This window comes from Trachemys scripta, chromosome 7 (genome assembly GCF_013100865.1).
Source record: "Trachemys scripta elegans isolate TJP31775 chromosome 7, CAS_Tse_1.0, whole genome shotgun sequence".
NCBI lineage: Eukaryota > Metazoa > Chordata > Testudines > Emydidae > Trachemys > Trachemys scripta.
Window position 1 is genome coordinate 77,590,281 of NC_048304.1, and position 26,124 is coordinate 77,616,404.

The 26,124-nt window shown below is 41.7% G+C and overlaps 1 protein-coding gene across 39 annotated transcripts in view; it reads right to left on the reverse strand.

The window, feature by feature from the left end:
- The window catches only part of ANK3 (ankyrin 3), a 439,766-nt gene that overhangs the window by 164,364 nt on the left and 249,278 nt on the right, over positions 1–26,124 (reverse strand). For 28 of the 39 annotated variants that reach the window (XM_034777631.1, XM_034777660.1, XM_034777654.1 and 25 more), the window contains exons 6-9: positions 23,973–24,158; positions 23,387–23,410; positions 21,780–21,878; positions 910–1,008 (exon numbers count right to left, since the gene is read on the reverse strand). In XM_034777631.1, coding sequence (XP_034633522.1) covers positions 910–1,008; positions 21,780–21,878; positions 23,387–23,410; positions 23,973–24,158 — 408 coding nt within the window. The remainder of the gene's footprint in view (positions 1–909; positions 1,009–21,779; positions 21,879–23,386; positions 23,411–23,972; positions 24,159–26,124) is intronic. The other 11 variants (XM_034777661.1, XM_034777662.1, XM_034777639.1 and 8 more) reach the window with 1 other exon arrangement.

Genomic DNA, 26,124 nt, shown 5'->3' on the forward strand with positions numbered 1-26,124 from the left:
AAGCACCTGCCTCAATCAGTTTTTAAATACGATTATCATCTGATCACTGTTCAGTGGTATATACCTAAATGCTCTGATCTCCTAGATCAGTCTATATCCTTGGTGGACAGGTGTCTACCTCGCAAAAACTACTGCCACATCTGGCACCCTTGCTGGCAATTTCAGCAAAGCAGCTAAACACCGAATGGGACATGAAGACAAACTACCCTCTCTTTTTATGAGGTAGCCCCTCCGGGGCAGAGGTGAGACAAATCGACAATACTGTGTCTGTGCTTTACATGTTCAATGGATAAAAGAAAAATTCCATACTTGAGGGATGTTAACCGAGCACATTTCACCCCATGGGGGTGAGGGGAGATTTCTATGTAAAGTGTGGGGAGAAGGTTTCTATAACCCCCAACAAAGATTTTTGCAGGCAACAGGAGAGAGCTGACAAGTCTCCCTCAAGAGTTCTGAGAGCACATGGAGAAGCTATGCTGTTGCAGTTATGGGGGCTGGGAAAGTTACAGGAGATGGGGCTCCTCCACCACTCAAATTCTGGGGTGCATCTATAAACTGAATAGAAGACGACACTTTCAGGGTTCACTCATTGGTAGGTGTAATTATTCATGCCTCCAATGATCCACCTAGAAGTAGCCTTCATGAGATACCAGAGATAAGACAGGCATTGCTTTGCCCGCATGGAAGTTAGCTCTGAGCTTTAACATAAACAAGGTGTTTAGAATATTATTTGAAAGAGAGGTAACACACTAGGGTCCACTTGCAATGACTGTATAAAAACTAAAGATAATTCTGTACTCTCACCAAAGTTTGCCAAGTAAGTGAATGTTTTCATTCGTTTACAAACATACATGCCAAAAGGATAAACCTGTAAATAATACCATCCAGATCATTCACATTTAATCTTACCCTTGTTTTGGCATCGATTTTAGCTCCTCGATCAAGTAAGAGTTTGACCATATTAGCATTTCCTCTCTTCGATGCAACATGTAATGGAGTGATATCATTCTGTAGGAGATAAAGTATATAAAGTAAACTTTCAGATGATTCTCCTTTATTAGTTAAGCATTGCAATTCATTCATAGAATGGACTAAGATTACTTTACAACCACTGCTGAGATAAATACAGCTTTGTTTCCCTAGGAGGTTAGAAAACTAGAAAGACTATGTATTCATCTACACAGGTGAACCACTATACTAAAGACCCATACTCCACAAAGCTTTTCTGAGCTTCACTTGACAAAGAAATGATCATAAGACAAAACAGATGGCTAGCAATCTGCCCTATTTCAAAAGCAACAATGTGCTCGTAAACATTCATTACTGAGCATTACCTGTAAATTCTACAGACATCTAGGGTTCGACAAGGTACAACACAATAGCAATCACCTCTAACCAACCTGCTCTGGTAAATACAATGATAGTTACACTTCAAGTCAGACTGTAAAGTAAATATTTGTATGCTTTTTAATTTTTGTTCCTGAATCATGTTTAGCAGCACAATAGTATGCTGCTTTGCTACGCATTGAGAACAATTATATAACACATTCACAGACACTTTTAAACTACATGCAGCTCAGATGTTTCTTTGTGCTTTGGTGGGTTCTCTATATCATGGTCTATGAAGTCCACATAGTGTGTATATGTATCAGATATAGGGCTATGATTTTGTCATGTTAATAAATTTTATGGCAATGGTGCGAGGAAAAATGATAAGTCAGGGAAAGAGAGATAGCGGGGGTTTGACAGGAGGTGGGGGTGGGTAGGAGTCAGACAGCAAGCCTGCCTCACACTCAACCTGCAGCGGCAGCTCCACCTCACAGGTCCCAGGTGTTGTGAAATGGCCCATGTAGTCAGAGTGCCAATCACATTTGGGGCATCCCACTTTCTCCATAGACAGAGACCGGGCCAGGTCACAACACCTGGAATATGGACCTGAGCCCAGACCCCCTATGGGGGTCATGGACTGTATTTAAACTCCCAATTACTGTGAACACTGATCTCTGTGCCACAATCATAGCCTTAATCATATACAGTCAAGTGAACATAAAGAGATTTAAATCAAAAATGTAGCCTCAATACTAAGATGAATATAATTTTAAAGAATATGATCATCTCTGTTCTGGGGATAGTAATAACAGCTGGCTGTATAAAACCAACTTCCTGATGACTGAGCAAGAACAGTTAAGTTGTACTGAGAGCATCTGTCCTATGGCTTTATGCATCAGAGATGCACTCAATGCATTGAATAGCTACAGTATGATAGATTTGCACAACCCAGCCAAGAGACTGTTCAGTATGTGTTTTCTCAAAATAGCAGGTGAGTGGAATGACTAGAACACCAGCACAAAAAACAATATTTACAGAATGTGGCAAGCTAACTTGTACTTGATTAATATGTTGAGCACCTACATCAGCATGCTATGCCTTTGACTTACATAATGCTTCACTGTTAACCTATACCTTGGCTACTTTGTACCAGAAAGATCATATTAACATTATCACACAGCTATATTACATTTTCGCAAGCAGACAAAAACATAGCTGTTCTATACATGTTGTACAGTATTATAGATCATTAGAGCATCAAGTCAATTAACCTGTCAGGGCAGAATACAGCCCCCAAGATAAGGATGTCTCAGATATTAAATCAATAGTACACTAAAAGATATTTGTTATAAACCATATAGTTACAGTGAGTCCAATCTTGCACCATCTTTGCCAAACTCCTATTGACTCAAATGGGGCAGGATCAGATATAAAATGCATATATGAGAGCTGTGACATAACACAGGTTACTTTCACTCTGAAATATTTATGCATATATACCATTTGTTTGCAATAATAGAAAAAGACCATGCTATTGGTCAAAAATGCATCTAGGTCAAATGACTCAAATTCCTGACCAACAGCATAGTCGATTTTAAAAAGATGATGTTGCACAGCTGCACTCAAGATAGTGAGGTGAGCAAAACTTAAGGAAACTAAGTGGTCTAGTGAAACGCACTAGCTTGTGAATGATCAAAGTTCAGTTCCTCTTTCCTGGGCTGGTACAACTGCAGAGACAGCGTGTGCATATCCCCTTTGAGAGTCATTCTCTAGTGACCTATTCAGCCAGTTCATAAACTGGATTAATGAATGCAGAGTAGGGAGCTATATTTAGCTTTCTTTAGCTAGAAGGCAGGTGTAGAGGATATGATGGGAGGTAAAGTTAAAAAAATTAGATGGACGAAGAGTCAGTGATTTCACCTTGGGGAAAAATTTAAAGCAGCTATATAATCTTTCCATTTAGAATGTAAAAGTGCCATTCTGCTATCTGAATTGTTTATTTGTGGGGGAGTAGATGGATTCCAGGCTCTGCTGTCAGTAGCCTCAGTCCTGTTTCCTGAATAGTTTAGGATAATGTGTTATTTAAATACAGTCTATTTCAGGAACAATTTAGGACCTGACCCAATGCTCATTGAAGTCAATGGAATGTCTCCAATTGACTTCAGTGAAGGACTGGGCCAGTAGTGAATAAATCCTGTCCAGCTGTGTCATACTAGTGGCCTCTTCTCCCATCAGTAAAAATACATTCATGACAGTTATGAACATGAACTGATGAGAGAATAAAGCTCAAGCAACATTTTCAGTTACGGTTTCTAGTGACAATACATAATTAGGCAAGTTAAACCTGAGTTGTTTGTACTTGACACGAGAATCTCGAGATAAAAATAAAGCCTCAGAACATGTGCAGCTTTGGTGTAGTTTATTAATGCTAAAACTCTGGTATCAGCAAACAGTACAGACACCAAACGAAATGTTTTGAATTCCTTAGTCAACTCACATCAGCTGCTATCTTATTAGTGTATTTTTATTTGTTTGATCTTCTATAACTTTCTCTCTTTGTTTTTCAGATAAAATAATAAATCAGGGAACTACTGAAGACATTTGCTTCAGTACAAAATCTAAAACTCCTTTTAAAATGTCCTAAAATGGTACAGCTCTGCTCTAAAGTGCCTACTGCAGGGTGCCTTGCACCTTCCTCTGAAGCAAGTATTGTCAGAGGTAGGATACTGGGATTATATGAATAACAGGTCTGATTCATTATGGCAATTCCTAGCTCTCAGTATGTCACCATGTCTTATAAGAATATTTTACAGGATGTAACATACACATATCACAATCAGAAAACCATATCACAATAAGCTAAACAGCTATAAAAGCATATAACATATACACGCCCCTTCTTATTTCCCTTAACAGCCTTTCCTTTGGTGACCGCATTAGCTCACGACTTGAAGTACTTTCTATAGGCATGCAGTTAGTCACTGCTCTATAACTTGAAGTAAGATATTACATCCTAATAATTTTTCTTCTATTTAAACCAATTGTGGATTCCCATTTATACCCCTTACAATTATCCCTTATTTGTTTCAGACTGCAAGCCTTTTGGGGATTGGGCCATACTTTCTTTTGTGTTTGTACAACACGTAGCATATTGTGGGTGACACCAGTAATAGAATCAGAGAAACGTAGGGCTGGAAGAGACCTCAATAAGTCATATAGTTCAGCCCCTTGCACTGACACAGGACCAAATCAATCTAGACCCACCCATGACAAGTGTTTGATCAACCTATTCGTAAAAATTTCCAATGATGGGGATTCCACAACCTACCTTGGTAACCTATTCCACTGCTTAATTATCCTTATAATTTGAAAGTTTTTCCTAATATCTAACCTAAATCTTCCTTGCAGCAGATTAAGTCAATTACTTCTTGTCCTTTGGACACGGAGAGCAATTGATCACCTCTTTATAACAGCCCTTTATATATTTTAAGATTGTTATCAGGTTCCCCTTCAGTCTTCTTTTCCAAAGAGTAAACAGGCCCATTTTTATAAAAAATATAATACATAAATAAAAATATAATACTTCAGTAATATATTGTCGCTGTGAGTTCCAAAGGTTGTTCATGTACTGTGTGGAAGAGAATTTCCTACAATCACCTTTAAATGCACCGCATTTTAACTGCATTTGGTGCTCCCACATTTTTGTATGTTCAGAAGAGGGGACTAAGATCACCCAGCTGCCCCTTTCTATATTATTCAGATGGGTACCCAGAATTTTGAATTATAGGCATTGATATAGAAAATAGCCTAAACATTTAAGTATTCTGTGCCCATCAACTATCTGAATATAAATCCCAAAATTGTTAGCAGAAATATTCCTGTTTGAAAGGAGATCAGGTCCCTGTTGACACATTCCACCATTCTTTAAAAGCTCAAGCCAGAAGTCTAAGGTTACCCTTTATTGTTTCAAATGAATAACATGAATGACAAAGTCAGTCAGCAAATGAGGAGCCAATTTAAAAACACCAGAAAGCAAATTTAGTTAGTTTTATTTCAATATATTTCAAAAGTAAAATATTCCTTCTGGTTTCTGGTATCATCTGCATCCTGTAAAATCCTCTCACCAGCCCGCCCAAACAGAACCCATGGCTTTGAAAATATATGGAGAAATGGATGCTGCTCGGACGGGAGGTAAATATTTACACATCTTCTTTCTACCACACCAAAGATTTATATGTAGCTTTCTAACAAGAAGCAGATTGCTACAATGCTGGTGGGCTAGATTGTTTCAAACACAGACCTGTGTAGGGGGCAGTGTGGGGCTGCCCTGCCCCATCAGGATCACAAGGATTGAAAGTGATTGTGCTGAGGCTCAATCTCTCCTGGGGCTGCTTGGTGAGTGTGGGCACTGCACTATCCATTTGGATGGCACAGATTGCTCTCTCTGTCATGCTTGCCATGCTCTATGGGCTGGTGTTGGAGGGGCAGGGCCATGGCTTCATGTCCTCTTTGCCCCCTTCAGGGTGATTTGCTCCCCAGAGCAAGGACTGAGCACAGAAACTACTGTTGTAATCAGTTCCTGTGCTTCCCCTTCTCCCACACTCTCATGCAAGGGTTGATCACAGTCTGGTCATATACAGTCAATTTACATGGTATAAATCAGTTTATAAAATGACTTTATTTGATTGGCTGGTTCCAAACACATATACAGTGATTACTGCCCAAAATATATATGTGGAGGGCAGGGCCGGCTCCAGGGACCAGCCCAGCAAGCAGGTGCTTGGGGCGGCACGTCCGGCTCTTCGGCGGCAATTCGGAGGCGGGTCCCTCAGGCCCTCTCGGAGCGAAGGACCAGCCACCGAATTGCCGCCGAAGAGGCGGCGGTAGAGCTCCCGCCGAAGTGCCGCAGATTGCGACCGCGGCTTTTTTTTTTTTTCCTTTTTGCTGTTTGGGGCGACAAAAACCCTGGAGCAGGCCCTGGTGGAGGGAGTATAAAGCCTCTTCAACCAGATCACTGCCTCATCACCACAATGTATGTACCTCAAAAAAAGATTTTACAAACTAGCATTAGGTCAGCTTTGTGGCCCCCAATGGGGTTTTTAAATGGCCTGTAACAAATGCCTCCACGTCAGTGGTTTTAATTTTTTTTAGGGCTGTCAATTAATCGCAGCTAACTCATGCGATTAATTAAAAAAAAATTATAGCAATTAAAAAAATTGATCACAATTAATCGTAGTTTTAATCGCACTGTTAAACAATAATAGAATACGATTTATTTAACTAGTTTTGCATGTTTTCCACATTTTCAAACATATTGATTTCAATTACAACACAGAATAGAAAATGTACAGTGATCACTTTATAGTATTTTTGATTACAATTATAGTATTTTTTTGTTACATAACTGCACTCAAAAACAAAACAATGTAAAACCTTAGACCCTACAAGTCCAATCAGTCCTACCAATTGCTCAGACAAACAAGTTTGTTTACATTTGTGGGAGATAATGCTGCCCACTTCTTGTTTACAATGTCACCTGAAAATGAGAACAGGCATTCGCAAGGCGTTGCTGTAGCCGGCATCGCAAGATATTTACATGCCAGATGTGGTAAAGATTCATATGTTCCTTCATGCTTTGACCACCATTCCAGAAGACATTGCATCCATGCTGATGATGGGTTTTGCTCGATAATGATCCATAGCAGAGCGGACCGATGTATGTTCATTTTCATCATCTGAGTCAGATGCCACCAGCAGAAGATAGATTTTCTTTTTGGTGGTTTGGGTTCTGTAGTTTCCGCATTGGAGTGTTGCTCCTTTAAATCTTCTGAAAGCATGTTCCACACCTCGTCCCTCTCAGATTTTGGAAGGCACTTCAGATTCTTAAACCTTGGGTCGAGTGCTGTAGCTATCTTTAGAAATCTCACATTGGTACCTTCTATGCATTTTTTCAAATCTGCAGTGAAAGTGTTCTTAAAATGAATAACGTGCTAGATCATCATTGGAGACTGCTGTAATATGAAATATATGGGTAAAATGGAGAGCAGGAGACCTACAATTCTCTCCCAAGGAGTTTAGTCACAAATTTAATTAACGCATTATTATTTTTAATGAGCGTCATCAGCATGGAAGCATGTCCTCTGGAATGGTGGCCAAAGCCTGAATAGGCATATGAAAATTTAGCATATCTGGCATGTAAATATCTTGCAATGCCATCTACAAAAGTGCCATGCAAATGCCTGTCCTCACTTTAAGGTGACATTGTAAATAAGAAGCGGGCAGCATTATCTCCTGTAAATGTAAACAAACTTGTTTTTCTTAGCGATTGGTTGAACAATTCTATCCTTTGGGTCAGTTCTAGGGTCGACTTCTCTACATTGAGGAGGAGACCCAGCCATTCGAACGTACACCTCACCAGGTGGAGTTGGGACTACACTTGCTCTTTGGTGCAGTCCCAAAGTAGCCAGTCGTTGAGGTAGGGATATACTTTCACCTGCCGTTGATGGAGGAAAGCAGCCATGACTGACATGCACTTGATGAACACCCGGGGGACTGTTGAAAGGCCGAAGGGAAGGGCCATAAACTGGTAGTGTTCATGGTTGATCATGAAGCTCAGGAAGCGCCTGTGTGCCAGATGAATTGCTATGTGGAAATACGTGTCCTTCATGTCAAGGGCGACATACCAACCTCCAGGATCCAGAGAGGGGATAATAGTGCCTAAGGAGACAATGCGGAATTTCAGCTTTACCATGAAGTTGTTGAGCCCACGCAGCTCCAGAATGGGCTGAGGCCCCCTTTAGCCTTGGGGATTAGGAAATAACGGGAATAGAACCCCTTGCCTTCTGTGGAACCTCCTCTACCGCTCCCATGGCAAGGAGCCCCTGAACCTCCTGAATAAGGACTTGCTTGTGAGAGGGGTCCCTGAAGAGGGATGGGGAAGGGGGGTGGGAAGGTGGTAGGAGCGGAATTGGAGAGAGCATCCCATTTCCACTGTGCGAAGGACTCAGCAGTCTGAGGTTATTTGGGACCACACATGATGGAAGTGGGATAAATGATTCAAAAAAGGCGGGGAAGGATCCGGGGTTGAGTCCAGTACGCTGTCCTCAGGCATCCCTTCAAAAGGCCTGTTTGGAGCCCGACGATGGTTTGGTCAGGCCCTGGCCTTGTCCCGATGGGGGGTTAGAAAGCTTCCTTCTGCCATTCCGTCCCCTCTGCCTGTAGAAGTCCTGCCTCGGCCGAGGAAGGTAGGAGTGTTGTTGCGGCTGCTGGAGCTTGAAGTGCTTCCGCTGGGTTGCTGGGGAATGCATACCCAGAGACTTCATAGTCACCCTCGAGTACTTAAGGCTATGCAGCCGAGAGTCTGTCTGTTCCGCGAACAAGCCCTCCCCGTCAAAGGGCAGGTCCTGCAGCGTCTGCTGAACCGCAGGTGGTAGGCCTGAGGCATGTAAACATGAGGTGCACCTCATGGCAATGCCCAAGGACAGGGTACATGCTGCTGAGTCTGCAGCATCCAGTGAGACCTGGAATGAGGTCCATGCCACCGTCTTGCCCTCATCAACAAAGGCCCCGAACTCCTCCCTGGACTCAGGTGGCACAAGCTCCTTGAACTTGAGCATTGAGTTCCAGGAGTTGAAGTTATAACGGCTCAGGAGTGCTTGTTGGTTAGCAATCCTGAGCTGGAGCCCCCCCGGGGAGTACACCTTGTGGACAAACAAGTCCAGCCGCTTGGCTTCTTTTGACTTGGGCGCTGGGCCTGCCTCTCTTTCTCATTCACAGCCGCAACCACCAGCGAGCAGGGTTGCAGGTGTGTGAAGAGATAGTCGTACTCCTTCGAGGGCATGAAGTAGTTGCGTTCAACCCCTTTGACTGTATGGGGAATGGAGGCCGGTGTCTGCCAGATGGTTTTGGCATTGGCTTGAATGGTCTTGATGAGGGGCAGGGCTACCCTCGACGGATCTTCCGGGGCCAAAATGTCTAGCATCGGGTCCTCCGATTCCACCACCTCCTCGGCCTGCAGGCCCATGTTGCGCATGACCCTGCACAGAAGGTCCTGGTGGGCGCGCCTGCTATGGCCCTTCCCCCATATCAGGGTTTCCAGGGTCTGAACAGCCCCAGTTCTGCTCCGAATACTGAGACCCCGTTTCTGAGCCTGAGGAATAGGATCGGGACTGTGAGGGCCCGGGTGGTGCCGTGCAGACCTGCTCTGGCGAGCAGCGCCGAGAAACTGGAGAGCATTGTCGTGAAGCTGGGGAGTGGTGCCACGACACGGCGTGGTGCCGGGATCTAGAGCGGTACCGCCACCTGGAGCTGTGCTGAGATGGTGAATGGCGTTGTGACTGGTACCGAGTTCTGGGCCTGCTCTGTGAAGGCGACTGTTGTACAGAGCAGCGCCGTGACCAAGAGTGATGACACGATTGGGAGCGGTGCCGCAAGTGGGACCGGTGCCACAATGGGGACTGATGCTGGGACCTTGAATGTGCCGAGGTTCAACCGACTATGCCAATGGTGCAGACGGTCGGATCAATGCGGGCTTGCCTCAAGATGGTGCCACATGCTGAGGCACTAGAGGCTTGGCGTGGAGCAGAGAAGACCCCAGTGCTGTCCTGGTGATGAGGTCCCTTGCAGACGCAAAAGTGTCCAGAGTGGATGGCATCTGCACTTCCACAATGCTGTGGGTTGGGGAGTCCAACAGCACTGGACTCAACGGTTCCCCTTGTGGGGCCGAAGTTGTCGGTGCCGTATCCACAGTCTTAGCGCCAGGGCACTCCTCTCTGGACCGCGCCCGATTGGCCGCTCCAGGGGGGGTGGGTATCCACGCAGGAGAGTCACTCTTCCCCTGCTTCTGGTGCCGCTTCAGTGTTGGGGAGTAGGAGCGATGCTGGGCCAAAGCCACCAGTTTCGGTGCCGGGGAGCGATGGTGCCACAGGTCTTGGCCAAAGTCCATCTGCAGTGCCGGTTCTACCACTGTCGCTGGGGTGCTACACACTGAAGAACTCGGTGCCGAGTCCTGCTGTGCCGAAGGAGGCTGGGGTCCAAGTGCTGCCTCCATAAGGAGCTGCTTAAGACAAAAGTCCTGCTCCTTCTTGGTCCTAGGACGAAACCCCTTGCAGATCCCCTCACAGATCCTGCACTTTTTGGCTTGGTGAGCCTCCCCCAGACACTTCAGACAAGAGTCGTGGGAGTCACCCATTGGCATGGGCTTGGGAGCAGGATTTGCAGGTTTTGAAACCCGGGGACTTGGGCATGAGAGCCCTCCCAAGGGAAAGCAGTCGGGGCGGAGGGAGACCCCCCCGAACCCAACTGCTACTAACTACAACAAAAAGAAAAAGAAAAACTACAAGAAAGAACAAGAACAACTACTATGAGAATCACGCTAGGGAAATGTGGAGAACTTCCTAAGCAAGACGCTGCAGTTCCAACGACCATCATGGGCGGTAAGAAGGAACTGAAGGGACGCCGGGTCAGCAGGGTCATATATTAAGTTCCATGGAGGCGCGACTCCAAGGGGCTCCACAGCCGACCCAATGGATGCAGCTAGGGGAAAAACTTTCCCATGGCCGTGCACGCGGCGCGTGCGCACATCTAATTGGAATCAATATGAGCAATCACTCGAAGAAGAATCAATGTATTTGAAAATGTGGAAAACATCCAAAAATATTTAAATAAATGGTATTCTATTATTGATTAACTGCAATTAATTTTTTTAATTGCTTGACAGCCCTAATTTTTTTTTCAAATCCAATTTGTTATCAAAATATTAGAATGAGTTTTGATTTTAATAAGACCCTCCTTTTACTTCCGGATTGAGAGCAGGTTCTGAGAAGGGTTTAATATTGACATTGGAGGGATGCATGAAAGAACAGCTGATGACTGCCAGACTGTCATGCCAGGAATTTGCTATAGAACTAGGAGAAATCCCCTTTCTCTTTGTCACTACAGATCCTATGAGAAGTATTACTAAATTTCTAGCTTCTGTGTATTTAAGTTCTCAGCCATAACATTGCACAATATATCTTTTCTGCCAGTGAAATATTTTATTTATCTATACAACTATATGGCTACATATATATATACTGTACAATGTCCACTATGAAAATTCAATATTCACTACCCCAGGAATCTTCCTTTGTTTAGAATTTTGAGATGCCACAGTACCACCGTCATTGCAGAGGACTAAATCATGGCACCCGACATGCATGCACAGACTGCAGTGAGATAGACTGTGATTTTTCTGAAATGAGAAAATGATATATATTTTCCTCTTCCCCAGGAAGCCTCAAAAGTAGCCCAGAATTCTTAAGCTTTTTTCTCAGTTTTATGTAATACCTGGCCTATTTAAGAATTTTTTCTCTGATCTCAAGATGCATGAAATAAAAATGTTATAGAAGAAAAGGGGAGTACGCTACTGCAAAGGACAGTTATACAAGACAAAAAACAAATAATAAGGAAAATAACAGGTTCTCTTGTCATGCTTCTGACACTTATTTGCGGCCAGCTCCTCACAATGTGTTAATGGTATTCTGCTACTCAGCAGTATGGTTATCAGTATTGCATGTTGCCTATATAATTCACTTAAAAACACTAAAATATGAATGTTTATTATGAGGTCATATAAGGGACCTCAGTTTTCCTTAGATAGTTTGCACTATTTGGAGTCCTGACTGAAACAGCAGAGAAAGAGAGCGAAACAGTATGAAACTGCAAATGCACTACATTCCAGTTTCAGATGAAGAACTTTTCTTTCGTCATCAAGAATTGCCTCTGCAGATTCCCTATTCTCAGAACACTGCTGAGCAATTATAGTCCTTAGTGGAGGGTTGAGGAATGCTTAGTTAAATGAAGGCTGATCTCTTGAAAAAAGAATCAGTTATCTCCTAAATTGAGAGTGTTGAGTGAAGGTGTAACTTGAGTTCCATGAGGCAGCTTTATAGAAGTTAGAGGTAGAGACATTCATTCCTCAATCACATAAGGAAATCTGCCATAGACCTAACGGGATAGACTCACCTTCTTGGCCACAAGAGGACTGAATACAGAGTTTAATCCATTTACACAATCCCTAAACAGAGACTGACTCCCCCATGGACTTGTATCCGAAATGCTACAAACAACCTTGGAGACTTGTCACTCAGTGTACCCTATTTATATCCAGCTTATGCAGCCTGCCTTCCCCCTCTAAACTCTAATGTTTCAGGAAGGAGACAGGGAGGCTTATTGAGGCTTGCTGATTAAAACAAGACTACTTCAGAGAGTACATCAGGGAAGAACCTAGGGTGATGGCTCAACATGATTTTATACTAATGGAAGCCTGGGAACGAAGGATGGACTATACATAGCTGTATTTCACTCACCCTCCTAGGTTATGAAAGAGCTATGAGGAATATCACTTCAAGGGAGATGTTCTAAAGGAAACATTCCCCAGGGACTCAAAGTAAGAGTCTTGTAAGACCCAGAAAGGTGGAGTGGTGACATGAGTCCCCTAAGTAAACTCTTCATACTCACATGAATTCATTGACATTGGGTAAAAGAATGAAACTGCTATGGAAGGTGAATGTTAATAGTAACAGAGCAAGTCCTTATTTTCTTAAGAGAGCAAACAGTCCAGAATACAAAGAATTGAAGAAGTTATAAAATATCTCTCTCTGCATTCGGCCCATATGACAAAGACTCTCTAGTTTAGCACGTGTTCTACTTGTAGAAGTCTTCCTTTACTCCAAGCAAACCTGCAGCAGTTTGTCTAAGTATTCAAGATGTGTACCTACCAGGGTGCTAAGATTCAGGCTGCTAGGAGTGATGGTTCTGGGACTGGATGAAGACTTACCCTGCTTCTGACATACAAAGTCCACAGATGATGAAAAGAAGAATGATGGTCTGATGCACTGACTAAGAGATTTGAATATCAAAACCGGAGAGCCTATGTTGTATCTATGAATACACGCTTCACCTTTCTGGTGAGTTCAGGAAACAGAGGAATCAGTTAGAAGGTACACATCACTCCACTCCATGATGAATGCATCTGTCACTAGCCTGCCACTCAATAATTGTACAAAGGACATCTGGTATCATTCTGGAGGCAAACAGATTGAGAACCTGTGATGCTCCCCTTCCAGAATATTGCATTCACCAACAAAGTTTTCAAGTGCCACTGATATTTGCTCTGATGACTGAAATTCAGGTTATCTAAAAGATAGTTTCTCTCTGCCAAGAAAATGGCAAAAAGTGAAAGATCTGATGAACTATGAAGCAGTGCCAAAATTAACTTGTCATGGCTACACCGGGGCAGGTGCACAGGGGCCCATGCAACTTAGGGGGTCCAGGGAGCACTGGAAGTTCTAGCTGGGATCCATGGATGAAACTATACTGACAGAAATCAGGCCTAAATGTTCACTTCTCACATGGGTGAAGGCACTGTGGCATCCCCAAGCCCCACTCCACGTGATGGAATCCACAGAAGCTCCTCTCAGGGCCAGGGACTGCCACGAAGCCTAGAGCCAGGGGAAGGGGAAGCTTAGCTGTTCTTTTGGTCCAGCCTGGCAGGGAGCTGCAGTGCAGGACAGGGAGCCTGTGCCACCACCACTCAGGCAGAGGTACCTGGTCTGTGTACTCCTGCCCACTCCAGGCTGCGATGGCAACTGTCTCCAGGAGGGGAAGGAGAGCAGGTCTGAATATGGAGCATAGAGGGAGGGGATGGGGAGGAGGAGTAACTGTGGGGCACAGAGGGGAGGACCCTAAATCCCTTCCTCCAAGGAAGCCTTGAGACAGCAGGGAGGGCTAAGGTAAGGATCGGAGCAGGTGAGACAGGGACTCCTGGGAGGGGATAGTAGGGGGTCTCCCTCAAGGGCTGAGATCCTGGGAGCAGGCCAGAAAAATGGACCTACAGCAGATAGTTCATGAGTTTACAGAATGAAAGTCTTGCAAAATGTGATTCAAATAGGAGAGGAGAAAATGTCAGTATTATATGTTTCACTATACTGTTTCACAGCCGTTCACATTTTGAGACTTGTTATCAAGTACTGAACAGTTGAATTGCCAGGTTTGGTGCTATAAATAAATGGAACACTCATTAAAATTTGAGGGAGAGGGCCCACAATGGGACCCTGTGCAGGTTTTTATATTCTGTTCTTCCACCACTGCTTGGCTACATATATGAAGGGAGCAAGCCAGCCTCCTCTCTTTGGCAGTTAAGTAATATTTTGGGGCTTGGCAGGCTCTGATGCCTTCAGCCTTTTATGTAAGAAAGGAAAATTCTCAATATTTGCTCTATGGCTTGAAGCTCCAGTGATGTCTGGATTCCCTGAGCTTCAACAGGCCACAAGAGTCAAAACTGTCTAGAACATTTCAGGTTTTACTCAGGTTATCACTGAATATCCTCAAAGGATATTGCCAAACAGATGAGAGCTTATAGAATTTGTTGAGGCACAGCTAGCAATGCTAGCAAGCTGTCTCCTCCTGAGCTACATCCTGTAAATTGGACAAGGTTGCAAAGGCCTCATCCTCAGGATGATGAATGAAGTCATAAATAATGAATGCAGGAACTCAGAAAAGGTTGGGCAAAGCTCTCTTATTAAAGGGCTAGCCCAGGAACTTTTCTATTGGTATATGAAAGCCTCTCATCAAGTCATTTTCTGCATCGGGTTGAAGGTGGACATTTCCTGGTTGAACCTGAGGCCCAGACTCCTGAACAATAGCCAGATTATATCCAGGAAAGAAGAACATGGACTGGAAGCCACGATGAGACAGGAAACCCGGGAAAACATGAACTGCTTGATCTCTTAGTTGGAGCACCACTATCACCAGGTCTCCAATGGCGGCATGACAGATAATGACTCTCCGTATCACCATATAAAGTTTTAATCTAGGTGGGCTATGTGCTCTACAAACATAAAAGAAGGCGCACAGTCCCTGCCCTAAAGAGTTAATATTAGCTTTCTTTAGTCTAATACGGCATGGAAATCTCCTTGTGTCTTTAAGACTAGGAAGCACTGGGAATAAAAACCCAGCTCTCCCTGAAAAGGATGGGAAAGGAGCAAAAGGAGGAGGCATGGAGAGGAACTGAATGGAATAGTCCTTCCATTCTACATCCAGTATGGTGCGGGGCTCTCAAACTGTCAAGCAAAACAGTTGCCTGGTATTGGATGCTGCAGGTGGAGCCAGAATTGAGAGAAACTGGTCTTTCTCATTGTTCGCAACACCTGTGAAGTTTCACTTATTGTGGATGTCCAGAGAGGCCTTTCTGAGGTGCCTGATGTCTCAAGGACTGCCCTAATGTGAGTAGGCAGTTATCTGAAGGAAATTTCCTGAAGAAAGACTAAAGGAGGTAAGAGAATGGTGCAGTTATGTGGTCTCCTTGACTCTCTCGAGAATCCCATCTGTCCTCAGGCTTAAAAAGTCCAGTTTCATTCAAAAGCAGGTCAAACACCTGGCATGAACCCTTTGTGATGGGCCAGAGCTCCAAAACCATCAGCAGCAGTGGAGAATGTGTTTTACCACACATTTGGTCATGGTATCCAGCATGCTGTAGGATACACTTGACGGGAATGCCTGGAGACATCCCAGCCCTCCATCTTGATATATTTCATTTCACCATATTAATCATCAGATAGATGGCTTAGGAGGCTGAGAAGCATACATCAGCTATAAAAACTCTAGCTGGACATTGGTGTTTGAAAACAGGCAATTCAAAGGTCCAGAGTGGCTGATGAATAGGCTTCTGAAAAAAAAAAAATGAATCTGTACTGATGTAGCATTTGACAAAGATAATCATTTCTCTTAGCCACACAGAAGGACTGAAGCAGACATGAACCATAGATCTTTTGCTGGTTCTTCAAATTCTTTACTTCTGTTTCACTACCAAATTTGGAACATCAAAGACCACTGCCAAATGAGATAATGGGCCTTGGGAATTGTTTACAATCAACAGGAAGAGAACTAGAGATTACTATCACATGTTTAACTAGCTAAGAGAAAGAAGGAGGATGACTTCTGAGTCCCTCAAAGATATTCTATGTTCTCTTCCTCTTCTTTAGACAGCACTAGATTATCTTTTCAGTTAAACACTGAAGGGAAGCAGGCTGAGGAGATGTGGACTCAATAGTGAAGTACAGTGCATTTGTGTGCAAATATCTTATTTGTAATGGCCCTTAGATGGATGGACATATGATGGCTGTTGTTTCATGGGCCAAAGAGCATGATGTCCATAAGGCTTAGAAGCTTCTGGTGATATTACTGAAGATCTTAAGACTATACCTCCCCAGAGTGATCCAAGGAGTTTGTATCTGAGATGCCAAAAGATCTAGAATGGGCCCTTCTAATCTCAGATTGGCATAGATCTGAGAATTGCCAAAATGAGCCCCTGGTATTATCTCAGTTTAAATTGAGACTATGTATGGAGACCCCCAGATCTGAGCCTCTGCAACAGGGGCAGAAGGAATCAGATGAGATATGGGACTGACTGTACTGGAAAGTACTGGAGAAAATCTCCCATTGGCCCAGAGTGGCCGATGGAATTCCATCTCCCTGAGCCCCAGTCAGGACTGAGGCAACACATAGATATAAGGGAGTTGCTGGAGTCCAGGGTCCAAAGTCACACCTTATCAACCATCAGATTTAAAGAGTCTGGAACTGAAGGAGATTCGGGTCCAATTCTCAATTTCAAGGGCCCACTCAGAGCCAACAGGTGCCCAGATCTGCAGGGATTATAACACCTATAAGAGGCCCTGGATCTATGCCTATTCTTCTTAAGTGCAGAGAAAAGTGGGAAGCATAGCTGAGGGGCAGGAAGGTGTTGGCTGGCAAGGGGTGAGGACAGCAGCTGCTGCCTTGCTTCACAAGGGACACTGCTACTGACAGTATAGCAACACTGCTATAGGCACAGAGGTGTTAGCCTTCTATGCACACAACAAAAATTCTTGTCAGGCCCTTTTCTCCGATCATCATTTTTGCAACTTTCTCTTCTCTGGCCTCCCTAACACGCACGTTGCCTTCCTTCAACCCATTAAACACACCACTGCTAAAATCCTCTTTCTTGCCCATTATTCTAGCCATGTCCTCCCCCTTCCTAAAGACCTCCACTCCCTTTTATACCACCTCAGATTCAAGCTTCTTGCCCTCACCCTCCAGACCCTTCATAGCTCTCCCCCACCCTTCTTTGTCCAGTCTTTTCCCACTTCCTTGCCACAAAATATATTAGCTACCCTTGACTGCCCATTTAGCCATTTCTCCCACATCTGTCTCTGCACCTTCTGTCACACTGCCCCCTGTCCATAAATGACCTCTGAGAATTGATTCATAATTGACCCCCTTCTGTCCTCCAAATACCTCTTCAAAACTCTCTGCTTCCATAATGCCTACAAGATACTACTAATTATGGCTCGGGTGAAGGGCAGCCAAGTATAACTGATGCATATGTATTTTAAAAAGGAAGTATATAAAATGGCAGATTTTCAAAGGCACAAAGGGTATCTAGGCACCCACTTCTCATTGGGCATCTAACTGCTCTTTCTGCCTTTGAAAATCTCCATATGATATATAAAAAAGCTTGCATGTATTTTGATTGCACCCCTCTCCCACACCCTTAGTATGTTGCTTGTCTTAGACTGTAAGATCTTCAAGATTGGGTCTTTTATTCCTGTATGTGTGGCACCCAGAATATTATGGGTGCTATTTGAATAAAAATAACAATAAAAGGTGCCCATTGCCCAGGTAACAGTGGGGCAACTAGTGCGTACAAGTCATTTTTGTCACCCCTTGAAGTCTGGCCGCGTAGTAGGCAGAGTATCAAGCTAGGGCTACTATTGCCTAGTGCTCAGGTCTGTAAAGTATTCTTCGCATGTAACGGTTGCTTCATTTGTCTATAAATTCACTGCTGTACCAGTACCTACCTCATCTCTCTGTAAAGCATTTTCACTACCCACAGTATGAAAAGTACAAAAAAGCAAACTCAACTCTACACTGTTATTTACTCTAGGATTGCTTCTGTCACAGCCAAGTTTTCTAGATTTTACAGCCAGACACCAACCACAAAAAAGTGATTAGAGATGTGTCCTGCTGATGCTCCTGCCCAGCTTCATAAGCACAAGAAGCAGTTCAGGCCTCTGAGTCACCCAGTCAGCCCGACTGTTCTTCCAGGCAGACATCCGTGTGTCAGCACTTCTTCAGTTAATTGAATAGTGTGCTTGCTTTTGTGCTCATGACAACAGCTGATGGGGGGGAGAACATGGAACTTCAGAAGACTGAGGGGTTTTTTCTTACTGCTTTTGATCTGCTCCTTGATCAGTGTCCCTAATCCAAAACTGAGTTGCTGAGGCATAAGATCTAGGATTATTTTAATATATTAGGCCTTGTATGAGACTGGTTAGTAACACTAATCCCTCCCCTGGTTTCTGAAGTAGGACAGGGTTGACCTCAGGCCCCTCCTTCCCTTGCCCCTTTAATTAGCACTTGTCAAATATTTGAGACTCAGCTTCATGAAAGCTTTAAATTTCCTAATACTGCAGTTAATTTTAGTAAATTTAGTGGTCATGAAAATAAGAGACCAATATTACTAGTGAAAGACATGGATAAAATGGTTAGCAGCTTGCAGGCTTCCAAGAAACCTTTGCAAACACATCTTAATCTTAGCCTGTGAACATCCTGTTTTCCAATCTTGGGCCTCTCCTAAGCCGATATTGTAAATTACTGTTAATGATGGAATGTTCTAGTGATGTGGAAAACAGTCATTAGGTTGTGCCAGAGACTACTGAGTTCATTCATGACCTGTGTTAGAGTTGACCTTTCACATTTAATATTGCACTATGAGCTTGACTCAGTACCCCTTGGGAGTTCATCCACTGATTTCAAGAGGCATTGGATCAGGCCCTAAGATAGTGTCATTCAGCTTATTGAACTTAAATTATGTAGTAAAATGTTGAACAATACTGCAGTGAACACACTGTAGCCAACAACAGAACCTGAGTGAACCCTTTTCACCTCAATACCTACTAATAGCTTATGGATCAAAGGATGTCTCAAATCATAATTAGAAAGTACTGTACTCTATTCAAACCCTCCATTCATGTCTTGTCACTCTCCCCAAAAACTTCTAATGATAATGATGGGAGATATGTGCAAGCAACATAGGGCGGTACAAGCCAAGAATCTTAAAGTGTTCAGTGTTCAGTTTTTGACTTTCTGTTAAGTCCTTTAGGCCAGAAAATAACTATTTTTAAATAAACACGATTATAATAAATAATGTAAACCAATGAAAAATAAAATAAATCTTTTGCCAAAAAAAAAAAAAAATCTGTTACTTAATAATATGGTAATTGATGTGTTTCAGATTTACAGCCTATCAAACTAAAAGGAAATTTCTACTCAGAACAATATTACACTTTTTACCTACTACTCTATGCCCCACGGTGCACACATTCAAAGTGGTAATACAGTATTTTTGGTTGTAAAGAGTAAATCATCCTGATGTAAATGACAGAAGACTAAAATAAAAAAATAAAAATTAAAAACTCTCCTGCACATGCCTCCTCACCCACTATCATTCTCCCAATTTCCTGCTTCCTCCGCATTTTTTGTCCCTTATGCTTAAGTCTCCTGCCCATTACATTCTCCCTCCTTAACCTCCATATTATACTGTTCCTGCAGTCTCATTCCCTTCCCACACACATTCCTTTGTGTCCCTGCTTGCCATTCACATTCTATTGCCCCTGTATTCTCCCTCCCTTCCTTGCTACATTTTCTTGACCCACCTACATTTCTCGGAGTCAATCTCGCTCATATTCCTCTGTGTCTAGTTCATTAGTTTCAAGTTCATTAGAAACAACTGGAGATGGCAGCCATTTTCAATAGGGGCAGCCTAACGGCCACCAGAACTGGATGCAGTACTCCAATTGAGGCCTTATCAGTACTGAGTAGAGTGGAAGAATTATTTCTTGTGTCTTGCTTAAAACACTCTTGCTAATACATCCTAGAATGAGGTTTGCTTTTTTTGCAACAGTATTACACTGTTGACTCATATTTCGTTTGTGATCCACTATAACCCCCAGATCCTTTTCTGCAGTACTACTTCCTAGGCAGTCATTTCCCATTTTGTATTTGAGCAATTCCTAAGTGTAGTACTTTGCATTTGTCCTGATTAGATTTCATTCTATTTAATTGATACCAATTCTCAATTTTGTCAAGAACATTTTGAATTTTAATCCAGTCCTCCAAAGCACTCCCAGGTTGATATCATCCTCACACTTTAAAAGTTTATTTTCTACACCGTTATCCAAATAATTTATGAAGATATTGAATAGTACTGGACTCAGGAGAGGTCTCTACGGGATCCCACTCAATATGCCCTTCCAGCTTGACTGTGAAACATTGATAATTAATTACTCTCAGAGTATGGTTTTCGAACCAGTTGAGCATCCACCTTATAGTAGGTTCATCTAAGCTATATTTCCCTAGTTTGTTTATGACAAGGTTATGTGAGACAGTAACAAAAGCCTTACTAAAGTCAAGATATATCACATTGACTAATGCTCCCCATTCACAATGCTTGTTACCCTGTCAAAGGAAAATAGTAGGCTGGTTTGACATGATTTGTCACCTTATCACCTTAGTATCTTCTACGTGCTTACAAATTGATTGTTTGATTATTTGCTCCATTATCTTACCGGGTACCAAAGTTAAGCTGACTAGTCTATGATTCCCTAGGTGGTCACCATTCCCCCTTTTAGAGATAGGTACTATATATTTGCCCTTTCCCAGTCCTCTAGGATCCCTCCCATCCTCCCCAAATTGTCAAGATAATCGCTAATGGCTTAGACATATCTTCAGTCAGTTCCTTAAGTCAGACTCTGCTGACTTCAAGACATTTAACTTGTCTAAGTAATTCTTAACTTGTTCTTTCCTGGCTTTAGCCTCAGATGCTATCCCATTTACATTGATGTTCACTATGCTAGTTATCCAATCACTGCTTTTTTGGTGAAAACTGAAACAACAAAGGCATTTAACACTTTGGCCATTGCTGCGTTTTCTGTTATTTCCATCCGCATTTTGTAATGGACATACACTGTGCTTCGTCTTCCTCTTGCTTCTAATGTATTTATAAAATGTTTTCTTGTTAGCCTTGATGTCCTTAGCTAGTTTTATCTTGTTTGTATCTTGGTCTTTCTAATTTTGTCCCTACATTCCTGTGTTGTTTATTTATAGGTCATCATTTGACCTAGTTTCCACTTTTTGTATAACTCTTTTTTGAGTTTCAGATCATTGAAGATCTTCTGGTTAAGCCAGGGTGGTTTTTTGCCATACTTCCTATCTTTCCTATGACAATACTGAGACTTACAATTATATCAAAACAGTTGGTCGACAGAGTCTACAGCCATGGTACGAATAATGCATGTGTCCCTATCTATGAATGGGAATGTTTCAAAAAGTTTCTTATGCAAATTGAACATAGCTGTGAGATTTACTCTTACCCTTGCAGTGAAGTCCACAGCAGCACTCCGATTTAATAGCAATGTAGCGACATTAATATTTCCATAGTGAGCCGCTATGTGGAGCGGAGTAAAACCACTCTGGGGGAAAAAAAGAAATGTAATAATATTTTTAATGTCTTCTTGTCCCTGCAATATTTGTGTGACAAGACTGACAAAAACTAGCAAGCAGAATATGCAAGTTAATATTCCATTCTGTCCTAGTATTCACTCACTGGTAGGTTACATGAAATCGTATTACTAAGCAAAAGAGGGAAAAAAATAACACAATTATTCTACAAGAACAGGACTAGGATAAGACTTTTAGTTATTCCAGATAAACATTAGAAGACATTTGAATTAAAAAAAATTATCCTTCTTTTAAGAGGAGAAATTAATTTCTAACCAGAAATATCTACTTGTTATCTATATTATTTTAGCCTTGCAAGTAAAATTTTTCTTAGTGATTCTTTGCAGAAGTTCAGAAGCAAGTCACTTCATGATACTTGCTAACTAGATTTTATAAATTCAAAGGAAATGCTAATTAATACAACATCAAAGACCATTTTAAATGATTAATGTGGCTTTTTTTTTTCCAAGGGTTAGTACTATAAAGATCACTCTCCCACTGTGGGCAATCACACTGGGTTATGTTAAGACACCACAAATTGTCAGCCTAATTAGAAAATGCCTAGTCGATAACATCACTTCAGCAACTTTTTTTTTTTTTTTAACATATTTATGTAACTTTACTTCCTTTTAAAAAAATGCTAAAACATGCAGCAATTCAATCAGTCTCCCAAAGTATGAAATCTTATGGGAACTAGATGCATTTCTAAACTGTTAGCAAGCCTTTTAGCCATGCTAGCTTTCACTGCCTGACCTTGAGAGTTTTGCAGATTTAGAACCACTCTAAGGGCTGGTCTACACTTAGTCCGGACTTCGGACTAAGGTACGCAAATTCAGCTACGTTAATAACGTAGCTGAATTCGAAGTACCTTAGTCCGGACTTACCGCGGTCCAGACGCGGCCGGAAGTCTCCCCCCGTCGACGCCGCATACTCCTCTCGGCGAGCTGGAGTACCGGCGTCGATTGTGAGCACTTCCGGGATCGATCCGGGATCGATTTATCGCGTCTTAACCAGACGCGATAAATCGATCCCAGAACATCGATGGCGTGCCTCCGGACCAGCCGGTAAGTGTAGACTAGGCCTAAGATCATTTTATTTGCTGACACCATCAAGGGTAAGTGTCATGCAGAAGCCTAAGGAATCAGTCCTGGATGCAAAATGTGACAGGGTTGTCTGCAGCTCTTCACACAGATGATAAACATCTACAGTATTAGAACTTCAGAAACCTTCATTTTACGCAATATGACTCTTTTATTATGGTAATTAGTTCCAAAGAATGCTTACTCCTATTTTTAGAACCCTAGTTTTAGCTGCAGAAAGCCCTGGTAACTAAACTACAGTCTTCTCTAGAACATGCTACTTTGTTTAGTCTAAAGCAGGTATCTATCCTATAAAGGCAATGCAGAGCGGAGGAGAAAGAAATGATGCAGCAGCACTAAGTTATGAAAGAGTGATGATGCATATATATATTTATATATACCTCCGTTGTTCTATTCACCAGCATCTAGGTTAACACATTGGGAAGCAAAGAGGGGAAAAATGAACGGTTAGTTGACCACTGGTGACATGGATGCGAAAAGCTTCATGATAGCTGTCTGGCAGGGAAGCTATGGTGAAAGCACAATTGGCACAGAAAGGAAGCTAGACCAGATGGAAACTGAATAATCATCTATTTTAAATGTTAATTGTTACACTTCTCTAAGAGGTTTTAAAGTAATAGGATTACACACAATTTTAATCATATGACTATTTTATTAATTACATGTTCTCTACTGCACACTACTGATACTAGCCTTCATTTCAAATGCAACCAATCATTTGAATAGTATTTTCCTTGGTTTTTTTTTTTTTTTCTATTTACATGATCTCTACTCACGATATTAACCCTGATTTTAAACAGAGGAGAAAAAAATACAAACTGTATTACTTATAATGTGAAATAGAGGGGGGACAAATGTAATTCCTTGAAGCAAACACTTTCTTAAAGGAACTCTTCGCCTGGTATAATCCATTTAGTTAGTACATAGCTTTGGGCCTGTCTCAGCCTATTTCTTTTTACAACTAACCTTTGACTCCACATCTGCATTATGGTCATTCTGCAGCAACAGAGCAGCAGCCTTTGTGTTATCCTTGCGGGCAGCAATGTGGAGAGCAGGAAGACGGACTTTTCCCTTTGTATCATTTTCAAGCAACAGTGAAACCACCTGGTCATGGCCTTGTTGCAAGGCTACTGCCAAAGGTGTGAAACCATCCTGTAAACAAATAATAATGACACTCAAAAGATATTCAAAGACTACCAGAACAAAAATCAAACTGGTAACATTCATATCAAAAATAATAAAACTCAAAATCGGAGGTAATGTGTAAGGTGTTGTTATGTGGAGTCCTGTCTACTCAAACTGAGTGTAACAGAGATACAAGGCCATAAAACTGGAGTAAAGTGTTAGTGAATCAGGTCCTAAGAGTTTCAATTAATCTGTGACTTAGGACTGGCTGTATACAAACATAAAAGGAGACGACAAATAACTGTATGAGGCTTGAAAGAACAACAAGACAAATTACTAAAAGAACCAACGCAGAAGTATATACAAGAATAAAAACTGAAATTATGTTGAATTATAAATGTTAATTATGTCCTGTAGCAATGTATCTTCCTTCCCTAAAGAGCTGTTTGAAATAAATTATATTTTTTTCTGAATAAATTAAGCTCATCTCTATACACTGCATTAATTTTTGAAATATGGGGAATTTAAAATCCACTGAAATTTGCTAGGAATTTAAAAAGTCTTCAACTATGTAAATTATTTCATTCCTGCTACAAAGTTCATCTGCCCATTCATGAACATTAATTCTTAAGTAACATTTCATCCTTTCATCAACCGTAGAGGAGTTATTTTAACACCAAAAGAAATAGTAGACCAAGAAAATGGGGTAAATGGAAGAATTTGAGAGGTGAAAAACAAAATTAAGACAATGGCTTAACAAACTTTCAGTGGGTACCTCTAAATGCAGAAAGATGAGAATATTAGATGCTTGTGGCTGATTTGGATATTTTACCAAACAAACAAAAGTTTTAGGCAGTAGAGAGCACTATCTGGATGCTGACACTCCCAAAACTAAGTGGACAGAAACTGTTCATCTTCTATGAAAATTTTCCCAAAAAGATTTAGGTTTTTTTATCTGAATTTTTTAATGAAAATTTCAAAATTTTGCATTTCAACATTTTTTTGCTACATTTTGATGGAAAAAAATCTCTCTTTCATTCCCCCCACTGAAAAATTTAGGGGAGAGGAAGTGGGGGGAGAGAGAGCGAGAAAGAGAGAGAATGTGTAAACAAGTGTAAAAAAGTATGTAAAAAAGTGAGAAAAAGTGGTGATAGTAGTGGAAACACTTTCTCCTGCTTTTTTTCCCCACTTTAAAAAAAGTTAGTGTTATTTTGTGTTAAATGAGAAAGTGTTAACTTTTTAGAAACAAAAGTAACATTCTTAACACTAATGCTTAAAAGTGAAATTCTTACTTTTTCTCATTTTTTTCACCAAAAAACCACATAAGCCCCCATCCCCTTTTACAATAGAAAAAGGGAGACAAGTAAAAAAAAATGAGAGAAAACAGGCATTTCCCCACAATTCTGAAATAAACAAAATTGAAAATACTCAAAACTGTTTTACACTAAAATTTCTTATTTAATTGTTTTACATTAAATAATTCAAAAAAATTCCTTTGTCAAAACCCAATTTTTTGATGACAAAACTTTTTATTGAAAAAATACACTGGAATAAACATGGCAATTTCTGGGATCGCATTTCACTGTCTGACAATGCATATTATCAGAATCTGGGATTGTGGACAACCCAATGAATTAAAAAAACCCAAGAAGTTACCTTAATCTCTGCATACAAATTTAACCAAACTAAACATTTCTGTGATTGAAGACACTATGCTAACAATGGGGATTTTTTTTTTAAAATGCTTTCCATCAATCACTTCTTGGATTGGAAAGTACAAGGACCACAATGTCAAAAGGAAGGCAATTTAGGGTATTTCTGACTTGAGCAATACCAGAAGTCTTGAAAAATTTCCAGCTCGTTTGCAAAACATAAGAGTTTTGGATATGTTCTAGATAAGATTTTGAGATCACGCATTAAAATTTGGAGAGCTAGCCAAGGAAGAAAAATGGCCCCTCCCACTAATGTAATGCTCTCTGAATAGCGAGCATGT